This window comes from Sceloporus occidentalis, unplaced genomic scaffold (genome assembly GCF_023333645.1).
Source record: "Sceloporus occidentalis isolate IW3139 unplaced genomic scaffold, rSceOcc1.0.p SCAF_5, whole genome shotgun sequence".
Classification (NCBI taxonomy): domain Eukaryota; kingdom Metazoa; phylum Chordata; class Lepidosauria; order Squamata; family Phrynosomatidae; genus Sceloporus; species Sceloporus occidentalis.
The window spans coordinates 162,737,437-162,750,713 of record NW_028316985.1 but is presented as its reverse complement, the minus strand read 5'-3'; the positions used below and the strand labels follow the sequence as shown (position 1 = coordinate 162,750,713).

The following is a 13,277-nucleotide window of genomic DNA, read 5'->3' as shown; positions in this document are numbered from 1 at the left end:
TTTCTGAATCCCTCCACCTTTCCTAGCATTATTGTCTTTTCCAATGAGTTATAACCTTTCATGGCATGGCCAAAGTATGACAGCCTCAACTTTATCACCCTGGCTTCCAGGGAGGTCTCGGGCCTGATCTGTTCAAGGACCAATTTGTTTGTCTTCCTGGCTGTCCACGGTAACCTCAGCATTTTTCTCTAGAACAGATCTCATTGATGAATGCATGTGTTGTTGAGTTTTCACTGTGCAAGTGCACCAGAATTGAGCTTTGTGTCTTAAGGTCCTACTTTGGGAGTGACTATCAATGTCTCTGTCATTGATACCTATGACAAGCCCACACATACAGCATTGACAGACATCTGTTCTAAAGTTGCTCCAGCAGTGGAGAAACTGGCAGAGGCCTCATCTACTTCAAGCGAGTTCTGTCAAATTGTGAATTAGTCAAAATGCAACTTCCAGCCCATGTTAGAGCCCATTCTATAAGGGCTATTACTCAGTCATCTGTGTTTTTCACAGGGGTGCGACTCCATGAGGTCACAGCCCTCTAACTTTGTCACTTCACTGTAGACTAACCTGCCTTTCTGGGGCCTTTCCGGGGCCATTGTCTTTGAGGAATACTCTATTCATCTTCACCCAACCTGTCATCTAGGTTAGTAGCCATTTTAGTCTCCCATCTGTGCATCAGACACCATAAAGATGGACAGGTTGCTTGCCTGTAACTGTAGTTGCTAGAGTGGTCATCTATGATAATAATAATAATAATAATAATAATAATAATAATAATAATAATAATATGTTTTATTTATATACCGCTATTCCAAAGATCATAGTGGTGAACAGCAAGTAAGCTAATTAGCAAGTAAGCTAATTTGCCCCCAACAGTCTGGGTACTCATTTTAGCGACCTCGGAAGGATGCAAGCCTGAGTCGAGCTTGGGCCCTTTTGCTGGTCTTGAACTCGCAACCTTGTGGTTTTGAGTGAATGGCTGCAGTACAGGCATTTAACCACTGCGCCACCAGGGCTCCAATCTATAAATTCAAAGAACCTATTCTCCTTTCTCATCCTGCCTTACTTTTTTCATAATGGGTCACAGACTAAAATTGGATAAGAACTGAGGCAAGTAGGCAAGAAGAGAGGCTGGGCTTCCACCAGAAAGTTCAAACTTGTACTAGACATTTCCAAGGATGCAGCAGCACAAGCACAGACTGATATTCATATGAGTTCACAGATGACAACTCCAAGAACCACAGTAACAGGCAAACAGCTCTTCTGTTGTGTAAATTTCAGAGTAACTTAGTTGCAAATAATCTTTGCCAAATCACACAATGGACCCATTCAATGGGTTCCTGGTTTATAGTTGACAATTAATGTGCACATTAGTTAGCTCTGATGCCAGGAGGAGTGGGTTATGATTCCATCTTTTGAAGAGACAAATCAAGAATTCTCAGTTTGATTGTAACAGTCAGTATACTATGGGTGGAAAGTCTGCATCTAGCCACTCCAAACAGGAGGAGCCAAGTGGAAGAAACTGAGCCACATACTAACTTTCTCACAATTAGCCAGAATTGTGGTTGACTGTCCCGGTCCTAAACCAGTGTCTGTCATCAGTAATAGACTGGATGAGGGCAAATAAGTTGAAACTTAACCTAGACAAGACAGAGCTGCTCTTGTTCAGTTGGAAGGCATATCACGGAATAGGGATCCAGCCCATGTTAGATGTGGCTATGCTCTCCTTGAAGATGCAGGTTTGCAGTTTGAGAGTACTCCTGGACTCAGCTCTGAACCTGGAGGCCCAACTCTCTATCAGGAGAACTTTTGCACATTTAAAACCTTTGCACCAAGTGTGCCCAATCCTTGAAATTCCGGATCTACCCACAGTGGTACATGCCTTGGGTACATTCCGTTTTGACTACTGTAACGTGTTCTACTTCAGGCTAACTTTGAAGCGTGTTCAGAAACTACAACTAGTTCAAAGAGTTGCAGCCAGATTGTTAACGGGGCAGGTTACAGAAACCACACACCACCCCTGTTGAAACAGCTCCACTGGCTGCCAGTTTGTTTCCAAGCACAATTGTAAGTGCTAGTGATGATCTATAAAGCCCTATATGGCCCAGGTCCAGGCTATTTGACAGACTGTATCTCCCTCTATGAGTCAGTCCGGGCTCTGAGATGCTCTGGAGAGTACTTTCTCTCAGTTTCACCTCCATCACAAGCATGGTTGGTAGGAACATAAAAGAGGGCCTTCTTGGTGGCTGCCCCTGGACTGTGGAACGCCCTTCCTAGGGAGATCAAAATGGCCCCTTCCGCCAACAGGTTAAAATCTTCTTATGCATGCAGGCTTTTGAAACAGAATGTTTTTAAAGGACCAGTGTTTTAAACAATTTAAACTTTTTAACTGTATTTTTATTCTTTCAGTAAGCAACCTATTTTAATATTGTAACAATTTAATTTTGTTTTAATGTGTTACTTTTCTGTGTTTTTAATTGTATTCTTTTAATGTTGTGAGTCACTCTGGGTCCCAGTTCTGGGGAAAGAGTGGGAAGTGGTGGTGGTGGTGGTGGTGGTGGTGGTGGTGGTGGTGATGATGATGATGATATTTCCTTCTCATATTGCAGAACCTGAAAATTTCATCACAGACTAATTTTCTCTCTCGAGCATGGTGGTATCCAATATTCAATTTCTTTGAGAAGAATATCCAGGGTTCAGTTCCTTGCTGTTTCTCATGGCCAATATCTTGGCCCCCTAGCTGTTTCAAGTCTTCATGCAAAAAATATTCCCGGGTTCAAAAAACAGGAGAGGACAATGAAAAATCTACCTGAAGAAAATGAAGGCAAGAAAATGGATTGACTCTTTTGTTTTACCAAAACATTGTGCTATAACCAAAGCTCTTAAGATGACTAGATTGTTAACTGAAGAAGTGGACCAAACTTTGTGCAACTGATCTGAGAAAAAGACAATTGTAGACACACACACACACAAATTAATCATCCCTTGGTATGTTTTTATATGTATATTGTACAGTTCCATCCCACTCCTTGATGCCAGTAGACACTGGCACTCAGTGACACTCTGGTGCCAAAAGAATATTTCCTGAGAGGAGGACCAGGATGTGGTTTCCTAATGAGATTAAGAGGTGCCAAAGAACACATCACACCATCTGTTCATAAATATCACTTATCCACGGATGTACCAAAACAAAATATCAGCTTCAGATTTCTGGAGTTTGATTAGCCAAACTATCATAAATGATACAGGGCCCATATTGGCTGCGCTTGGTAAATGCAGAGAGTAAAAGCAATTAGCAAGCAATGGTTGCATTATTTTCACTAGTGATAGCAAGATCTATGATACATAACTAGTGAAACCCAAAGTGAGCCTTGACCTTTTTGTACTTTCTTTTATGAGAATGAATACATTATGACCGTGTAATGCCACCACAGATTCTATATACTTTGTCCTCTATTGACCTTTACATTTTTTAAAATGTGTGGTAATTTTATATATGAAAATAAAACCTATTTTACCTGATGATACTGAAGGTTAGAAATAATGTCTACTAAATGTCATCAGGGTTCTACAAGAGGAAAACTAATTTATTGTTAAAATACATATATGTTAAGTCAAGAAAACTGTTTAAATTTCTGCTGGTCAGTTAGCTTGCGTGAAAGTGTGGTGCGTGTGCATAATGTATTTTTGAGTATATGTACTTCATTGTGAATACTCAAAATATGGAGGCTTGACTGTTACAAAAGAATGTTGACAGTTTTTCAGACAGCAACTAAAAGTACATGTTGACTGCTGCCCACCTACCAGAATTCACAAGTCTAACTCCATAGTTTTGAATGAGTTGTATCCTCTTGGTCTCCCTCAGCTCAGCTGACAAAAGGGTCTTGGAGGCATTGTAGTCTCCTTTCTGAGATTTGTTCCAAGGAGGTTGAGTCTTTGCAATAACTTAACAGATGGGAAACTATAGAGAGGAAAAGAAGGGAGGGGGAACCATTTTTTCCTGTTTTGCTGATGGGTGCCTCCAGCAAGTCAGGCTTTTTATCCCAGAACTCAGGAGTACCAATAGGATGCATTCCATCCAAAATTAAGGAATTACCATTGTGAATTCTGACATTGGCCATTAGCTGATTGTCTTCACACAGTTGTGTTCCTATAATTTTGGTCATTGTTTGAAGGACTTTTGGCATTCTTTTGTGACTGTTGCTACAATGGGTAACAGAGACTACCGGGCATTTACATGCATTCGCAAATAATATATTAATTAAAATGAAGCATAATGGCAACATTTCAACCAATCTTCAGTTGGCTGGCTAGTCTTGTATAAACTGACTGCCCCCCTCTTTTTTTTTTGAATGCTTAACAAGCAATGTTAACAATTTTTGCTAAAACTATAGAACATTGAGTTGGATGGGATACATTTACAGATAAACATGACTTTTGTTTTTCCTTGGCAGGAATTTGTGTTAGCATGCCAAGGTTATTCACTGCAATAGGTGTGTGTGTGTTGTTTCACTATTATCTCACACTACTATTAAATGGCCATGTGGCTAATCTGCAAACTTTTTGCTTTCAGGGTTGGTTTGTTTGGACAAAGTGTCACATTATATTATAAAGTTAATATGTGGAAGCATCCTAACGTTTTAAAAGCTAACATCGGCCACTTCTTTTCTGTTTTGTATAGGAATCAGACAGTGCCATTAGCATTACAGTACCTAGCAGTTAAATATTTTTCTTGTTATTAAATGCTTTTATTAAAAAAAAAAAAAACCTCAGTAAAAGCAACATTCCAGGAAAAAAAAAACTTTGAATTTGCCTTACTCTAATCTCTTCCTCTATTCTGTTAAATAATGTTTTGAAGGCTATTGTTAAATGACAAGAATGGGAAAATTTGCTCTGAAAATTCTTAAAACTAAGAATGGATGTCTAATTTTCAGAAGATCATTTTGACAACAAAAAGTCCTAATAAATGAAGTAACATGACCTGATCACAAAAGTATGGTAATCCATATGGGCATCTTACTTTTACAAAATCCACAAGACAGTGATCCCTTTATTTGATCAACCAAAATGCACAAAATACATGATGCAGGCTTTCAAAGCACCACTGACTTCTTCATCAGGTAGAGGTGCTAAAAATCAAACAGGAGATTTTTTTAAAAAAATTATGCTGTTAATCACAGACCTGCATTTTCTTAAGGTGTTGTTCTGTGAAGGGATATTTATGCAAGCAGGGCCCTCCTTCTTCTTGCCATTTGGCCCTGGGAACAAAACATTCCAGAGTCCAGAAGATAAAAAATGAATTCCATTAGCAATACAAAATGGTACTTCTAAGAACGAAGTTGAAGAAACATCAACTAACAGCTCTGTGCTTTTGTTATTTAAAAAGTTACTGATTTTCAGAAGGATTTAAGCATTCTTGACTTTATCTAGATTGCTTCCAAACTGAAGTATGGACATGTGGACCTAAATCCAGTTGTTATTCTCAGCTAGTGTAGACCTATTAAATCAGTGAGATTCCCACAAATTGCTTATTCAACAGTTGATTCAATACATTTGTTTTAGTTGGAACAAGCAATTGAATTTAGGATTCAATTTACCTTTCTTGTTTTCTCATTCTCCTCCTGTAAGTTTGAAAACATATTTATGGACAACCAGACAAATAGACAAAAACAGAGTGCAAGAACAGTTCTTGAATGTGTTCATTCTAGCTAGCTGGCTGCATTGGACTACATGGTCACAACTTGTGAAGACTTAACCTCTGCTATTACATTCCTATCAAATATTTTAACACTTTTCAGAAAAAGTTTTGAAAGTGCAGAGTCCCTGATTTAAAGTAATCCTAACAGAGAATCTAAATATTATGTATAGAATGTGCCTGAAATCAAATAAATAACCATCATAGGAAGAGAAAAGATAATGTACCAGTAAAAGTAATTTGAAGCACAGTGAAAATCACTACCATTACCCTTTTCTCTTAACTCTGACATTTTTATTGTCTTAAATATGTTTTAAATGTACTGAGTTTATCCATCAAGTACCAGTACACTAACAATTCATTGGGCATGTTTTGGATCCTGGTTTTTAAAAAAGGTTTCTCTGTTATTTAGTGAAGATCCTCTGAGAAGATTTTTGAAATAGTGGGCATTATTTTAGGTGCTAGAAAATGGGTTTAGAAGTCTGACTTCAAGAAGAAATATGTAGATCAATTCAGTGTTACATATGTTTCCACAGGCTTTTGATCTTGTTGTTATGACTTACATGGGCCAACTGTGTATAACAGTGAACTGTTTTACCATAGTTGTAGAGAGTAAATTTAGTAACCTTACAGATTCAGTTCACTTGCAGCAAGTACCTTCACGTGTGTTCATAGCAAAATATAAGTATAGAATAAACCAATTCAGATAAGAATTCTGTACAATGTGCCTATTAACTCTTATTGGATGTATGTGACATTACATTGCTGTTGAGCACTGATTACTTTTAAGAATCAAATTGTGGATTAATCCTCAAGAGTTTGGTCTTTTTAAAAAGACTTATACCTTTGTCCATATATGCTTTACATTAAGAGAAATTTAGTAACTATTTTATCTCCACAATTGCGGCTTTTTATGTGTCTTTCTGGTTTGGTCCAGAAAGCAGAATAAAGATATACTCTATATTATGAATATATATGTAATATTTTATGAGGGAAATGAAAGATGAGTTGTTGGGGAAGAGGCATCTGCATTTGTAAAATTTATAAATCCAATACCTATTTTTTAAAACCAGTTTGAATCTAGACTATATTAATGTAAGCTGCATAATGTTCCTATTGACCTCATTGGAATTTAAATCATTACGGATTCATCCCGTTAATTTCAACAGGACCCAAGTTCATAGCAATAGCAAGTACATTTTTATATCACTTACCGATTTACTAAGCAGTTTACAAAGTGCAAGCTATTTGCCCCCAATAAGCTGGGTACTCATTTTAGCGATCTATGGAAGAATGTCAGGCTGAGTTGACCCGGAGCCTCTGAATAGTATTGAATTCACAACCTTGTGGTTTGTGAGTGAGTGGCTGCAGTACATGTAACTTTGACCAGCAAAAAACACTAGTGTGAGGGCAGAGTGAGGGTGTCACACCAATCGCATGGCGGACAGCATCACACTGTGTTTTTGGCACAGCATGTAGACAAGTATCTTCACTATGCAAAAGGCACCATTTCTGCAGCTCAAAAAGAAGCCGGTTTTGTGCCGGTTTGGGAGTGTGGCATGCGATTGCCACATACCCAACTCAGGGCTTCCAGGGGTAGCACAATGCTGCCTCTTAACAGTGGTCTGCCATCCCCAGAGTCTGGATCCATCTCATTGCTTTAAATGAAAGGGCTTTCTAAGTTGTTCTTACAAATTCTTTGATATAATTAGCTTGAGCAACATAAATAACAAAGGCTTTTAGTTTTACCAGATTGATGTACAACAATACAACCTCTGTTAATTTTAAAGTAATCATAATACAACTATATCCAACTGTTTGTGCCTTGGGATCTATATATTCCTTTCTAAGGCCCAATACAGATGGGCACGTTGTGGCGATATTAGGGCTTGATAGGGCTGGGCGTCCAGACGCACCCATGCCTAGTGATATCACAGGTGCACGCACCCATCCACATAGTGGGTGCCACAGCTGCACAGCTGTGGCGCTGTGTACATACACTTGTCAGCAGAAACGGCATCATAGGACTGTGTTGCAGCCCTTATGATGGTGCAAAAAAGGAGCCGCCTAGAAGAGCTCTTTTTTGAGTGCACATCTGTGCAGCCACATGTGGATGCTGCTGCACAGCTGCACAGCAAAGGGGCAGCGTTTCGCCGCCCATGTGTACCAGGCCAAAGTTGCTAGAAAGAGCTGGTTTGGCCACTAAATATATATATAACTGGAGAACTCGTGTGTGTGTGTGTGTGTGTGTGTGTGTGTGTGTGTGTGTGCGTGCTGCAAGAGCATCCAAGCTGCATTGTCAATGGTGTAGCTGTAACAAATTTTCAAAGGCCGTCAGTGGCTAGGCATGCCATGCTGCTGGTGCTGCATACATACATAAGCTTAGAGTGATAAAATCATAGAGTTGGAAAGGGGCTCATGGGCCCTTGAGTCCAATATCCTGCTCAGTGCAGAATCTCCAACTAAAGCATTCCCAGCAACTAGCTGTCCAGCCTCTTTTGAAAGATATGCACAGGAGACTCCCACCACTGTAGGCGATTGGTTCCATCACCAAATCACTGTTACTGTCCAAAGCTTCCTTCTAATGTTCAACCAAAATCTACCCTTCTTCAATTTAAAACCATTAGACCTGGCCCAGTCCTCTGTGGCAACAGAGAACAAACCTGCTTTTTTTCTGTGACAGCCCAGTGAAGTATTTAAAGAAGTTGAAAGAGACCAGAAGGGCCATCCAGTCCAAACCCCTGCCATCCAGGAACTCTCAGTCAAAGCATCTCCGACAGATGGCCATCCAGCCTCTGTTTAAAGATCTCCAAAGAAGGAGACTCCACCACTTTCTGAGGAAGTGTGTTCCACTCTCGAACAGCCCTTACTGTCAGGAAGTTCCTCCTAATGTTGAAGTGGAATCTCTTTTCCTGCAGTTTGCATCCATTGTTCTGTGTCCTGTTCTCTACAGCAGCAGAAAACAAGTTTGCTCCCTTCTCAATATGACATCCCTTTAAATATTTAAACGGGGCTATCATATAACCTCTTAACCTTCTCTTCTCCAGGCTAAACATCCCCAGCTCCCTAAGTCGTTCCTCATGGGGCATGGTTTCAAGACCCTTCACCATTTTAGTCGCCCTCCAGTACTTTTTTGCCTTTTTTGAAGAAATCCTCTGGCACCTCACTTGTTATCCAAGATTTCTCAAAAATGATAGTAAAAGGGTTCAAAGAGTGCATCAACAAGTTCCTTCAGTATCTGGGGTGCAGTTTGTCTAACTCTGCAGATTTTAACTCATTTGGGTTAGCTAGGTGAATTCTGACTAACTCCCTATCAATCCTGATTTGCAATCCAAATCCTTTGCCAAGGTCTCTGCTGCTGCATAGAAGTACGCAATTCTTTTTTTGGGAAAGAACTGGAGCAAAATAGGTATTAAGTAATTAAGTAATTCTGCCTTTTTGTTGTGATCTGTTAGCATTTTACCTTCTTTACTGAACAATGGGCCCCACTGTATCCTGGGTCATTCTTTTGTCTCAAATAGATCTGGAAACCTCCTTTTTGTTGCTCCTTGCTTGCCTAGCCAGTCTCAGCTCATTCTGAGCTTTAGCCTTCCTTACACTGTTCCTGCAGGCTTGGGCTTCATTCTTTAGGCATATGCTTTTCCCTTGCTTCCTCCATGGGTTTCCTGTGTGCACATACTGTACTGGCTTTTTCAGATGTTTCCCTTTTTTTTTCCTTCCATGGATTGCTTGTGATTGTTCTTCAAGAACTCCCACCTTTGCTGGGTGCCTTTTTCCTTTAGCATGTGTAGTCAGGAAATTCCACTCAGTATTTCTCTGAACTTGTTCAAATCAGCTTTCCTGAAATCCAAGGTCCATGTCTGACTATACTCTTCTTTGCCCTGTCCCACAATTGTGACTTCTAGCATTACACAGGCCTCATTCGCACTTACAAATAATTTGGTTTGCAATCCAAATTGATGGATCTGTTCAACAGTGGAGTACCATTCACACTACATTTGCACCAATCGAAGCCTTCTTCTGTGGCTTCATTTCCCCCATCAAGCCTGACGCTCCCAATCCAGGCAATATGCTGAGAACAGAGCAAGAGGATGCAGTAGCAGAAGTTCCCTCCCCGTGCCTGACCTCATTTCCCCCCTCCATGGCAGGAGGCGAGACAGGCAGCCACAGAAGGTGGCATTGGCAGCGGCTCGTCATAGGACTTTCTTCAGGAGAGGAGGCTGTCCCCACTACAGACTATAGATGCAGTGCCACCACCCCTTGAGGTACCTGGGAGGCTCCCCATTGAGTAAGGAGGGGAACCCCTGGGGGGAGGGTACAAGTGCTCTGGAGTCCCCCTCCCCCAGGTGAAAGAATGTTGGTGAGGGAAGCGGCAGTGGCAGCCACAGCCACATTTGGCCAAATGGGCTGTGCCCCCCCCCCCAAAAAAAAACAGTTTGGATCCTCAACCTGTTCACACTAACACTGAATTGATTCAGCGCAAAAGACGTGGGAATTCAGCAGATCTGGAAGACACACTTTAAATGGGTCTAGCGGCGGGGGGCCCTCCATAAACCGCATCAGGGATTCAGCACAAGTGTGAACAAGGGCCATTTAAATCACTTCACAAACAGGTTTATTATGTAGTGGGAATGACGCCACAGTCACTTCCTCTAAAGTACCAACTACTTTGATTCCAGTGACCAACTCCTTCCTATTGGTTAGGATCAGATCCAGAATTGCCAGTCTCCTTGTTCCTTTCTCTCCCTTCTGAACTAGGAAATTATCTGCAAGTCACATCAGGAGAGCCAATGTTCAGCAGAGTTAGTCTCCCAGCAGATATCAGGGTAATTGAAGCCTACCATAACAACTAATTCTTGCATCTTTGAGATTTCCAAAAAGTTGAGTTTCTGAAAAGCATCACCCACCACCTCGTCTTAGTTTAATGCTTTATAGATTAGGGAGAGGAGGTTATATGTTCAAGCCTTGGCCATGGCAGCTGTGGCACAGACAAGTGGGTACCCTGAGCCATTCTTTCCCTCAAGCTTGAAAGTAATGGTTCTGGCCCTGCCCATTCTTCTCTTGGCCTGGCAGCACTGCCAACCCAGATCCATTATAGTGCAGAGCCAGCCTTGCACTGAGGCAGCTCATGTGTGTGCAGAGGGCACTCTGCTTTGGAACTCTTTGAGCCCCAACTGCCTTAGAATGCACCAGACACTGAAAGGCTGGAGAGCTGAATTTCAAAAGCTCTGATTGCTGGAAGCAGTAATTCCCATTCCAGTCCATTTCAGCCATAATTGAGCATGTATAAAATATCTGGCAGTTTGGCTACTCAGCAAGAAGTGCTGTAACCCAATAGCTAGATAGAGGTTTTGTATAAGAAACAACTCAAAGCAGATCTACGCAACAATCTTACATGCACTGACTTCCTGACAGTAAGGGCTGTTCGACAGTGGAACAAACTCCCCCGGAGTGTAGTGGAGTCTCCTTCCTTGGAGGTCTTCAAGCAGAGGCTGGATGGCTATCTGTCGGGGATGCTTTGATTTGGATTTCCTGCATGGCAGGGGGTTGGACTGGATGGCCCCTGTGGTCTCTTCCAACTCTATGATTCTATGATTCTAGTTTTCTACTGCAAGCCCTCTTCAGAAAGAATCCTATGAGCTGTACTCTAGGAAGCTGTTGAGGTTTATGTAAGATGATTTACTAGATTGCCCATAGGTTAGACCAGAGAAGCTATGACAGTGAACAGGAGTAAGGAAATATTGCTGGGCAACTGTATGTTCTTCTCATCTGGGAAAGTAGCTTTTTAAGGAGCAGATCCTGATATAAGAAAATGGTGTGAAAGCAGCTTTGAACCTGCAGTAGCTTTGAATTTAAAAGGTGTAATTTGATTAGTGGTTTCCTCTAATGTGAACCTGAGAATTCCCTGTTGAATAGACAGAGGAAATCTCAAAATTAAGTAGGAAAGAAAATGGCTGTTTTAAATCTGTAGTATTAAATATTCCATTAGTGTCAGTCCCTGATATCTTCTCTGCAGTGCTCCTGCACAGCAAGAAGAGAGTGACCTCTGCCTGAAATCCTGGAGAGCTGCTTCTCTTTGTAGAAAATACTATATTAGGTTGATTGCGTTTCTGATTTTGTCTTTCATAGTAGTTGGTTCTTGTTTATCTAGGACCTGGTGGCGCAGTGGTTAAATGCCTGTACTGCAGCCACTCACTCAAAACCACAAGGTTGCGAGTTCAAGACCAGCAAAAGGGCTCAAGCTTGACTCAGGCTTGCATCCTTCCGAGGAAGTCGCTAAAATGAGTACCCAGATTGTTGGGGGCAAATTAGCTTACAGTTGTAAACCGCTTAGACACTGCTTAAGCGGTATGAAGCAGTATATGAATGAAGCTTGTTTGTTTGTTTGTTTGTTGTAGAACGAAACCAGATCCCTCCCCCCAAAAAAGAATTATAACAGGAAGATAATGGTGTAATGCAGTCTCAATTCTACATAGAAGGTAGTATAAAACATGCATAATTTTATGTGAATTTAGGAAAATTCTTCAGAAGGGAATTTTTTAAAATTAAAAACAATACCAGTGTTCTTAGTCATATAAGGGAGTTTAAGCATGCTTTAACGCACATTATATAGACATGAGATACTTATAACATTTCATAAAATTTGCTTTCTAGTGAATATTCTGAATTTTACGATTTTTTCAAGCATTACCCATTCCTGCAGCTCAGCTTTAATTCACACACATATATGGAGATACAGAGTTATTTCATGTGTGGACTGCCATCAAATCAGTTTTAAATAAAGGATTGTGCCTTAAGGTGGCCTTCCACCAGAATAGATCCCATGGGCAGATTAAATTCTCCCAGCACATCCACATGCACACGCACACAAACACGCCTCAATTTGTTTCAGGAACCTGGGGAGGAAGAGAAGGGAAAAACCCTTTGTGTGAGTGGAGGACCATTTGTATAAATTAGATTTGAACTCTAAGTAACAAATGCAACACTGGAGCAAGACAGTTGAAAGAGATTGATGGTTATGGCAGGTGAATGGCATATGATTTGTTTTGGTTGAAGTGCACCCAGCTGCCAGAATACTGAAACTGTTAAGTTGGGTGGTAGAGTGCATCATGAGGGTTTAAGAGGATAATATGAGATGAGAAGGGGTATTTTTCCTGCTGGTGTGTGCACTTGTGGTGTGAAGGTGTGCCCCAACATCACCAATTTGCCTTCAGTGAAAATTGTCACTTTATAGTACTTTCTGGGACCAAATTATATGATTTGCTTCTTGAGATTCAGACACCACCTCTTCTGTGTACTTAATTTCTTGCCCAAGTTACCTGTCTCTGAGACTCATGAGTTTGCCCTCTGTGAAATGGGTATTGAACCAGAAAGCTCTGCATTCAAGAGTGGCTTTCTGTTTTAGAGTCCAGACCCCATCTCTACTTTTTACTGACTTCATGAGAAATATAACTTTTCTTGCCCACAGCTTTCCCCCAAATTAAAAATGTAGACTTTACCTCAAAAAAAGTTAGGGGATTGTGCTTCTTTAAGTTGAAAAAACACCACCACAAAACCCTGTACATACTGTATATACGCCACTATA

At 40.8% G+C, this 13,277-nt stretch overlaps 1 protein-coding gene across 9 annotated transcripts in view; it reads left to right on the top strand.

Annotated features, from left to right (window-relative positions):
• Positions 1-6,583, top strand: part of LOC149313069 (phosphatidylcholine:ceramide cholinephosphotransferase 2) — a 53,852-nt gene extending 47,269 nt beyond the window's left edge. For all 9 annotated transcript variants that reach the window (XM_089526001.1, XM_089526003.1, XM_089526004.1 and 6 more), the window contains one exon: positions 2,607-6,583. In XM_089526001.1, the coding sequence (XP_089382127.1) occupies positions 2,607-2,810 (204 nt within the window). In that variant the 3' untranslated portion in view covers positions 2,811-6,583. The remainder of the gene's footprint in view (positions 1-2,606) is intronic.
• The last annotated feature ends 6,694 nt before the right edge of the window (positions 6,584-13,277 follow it).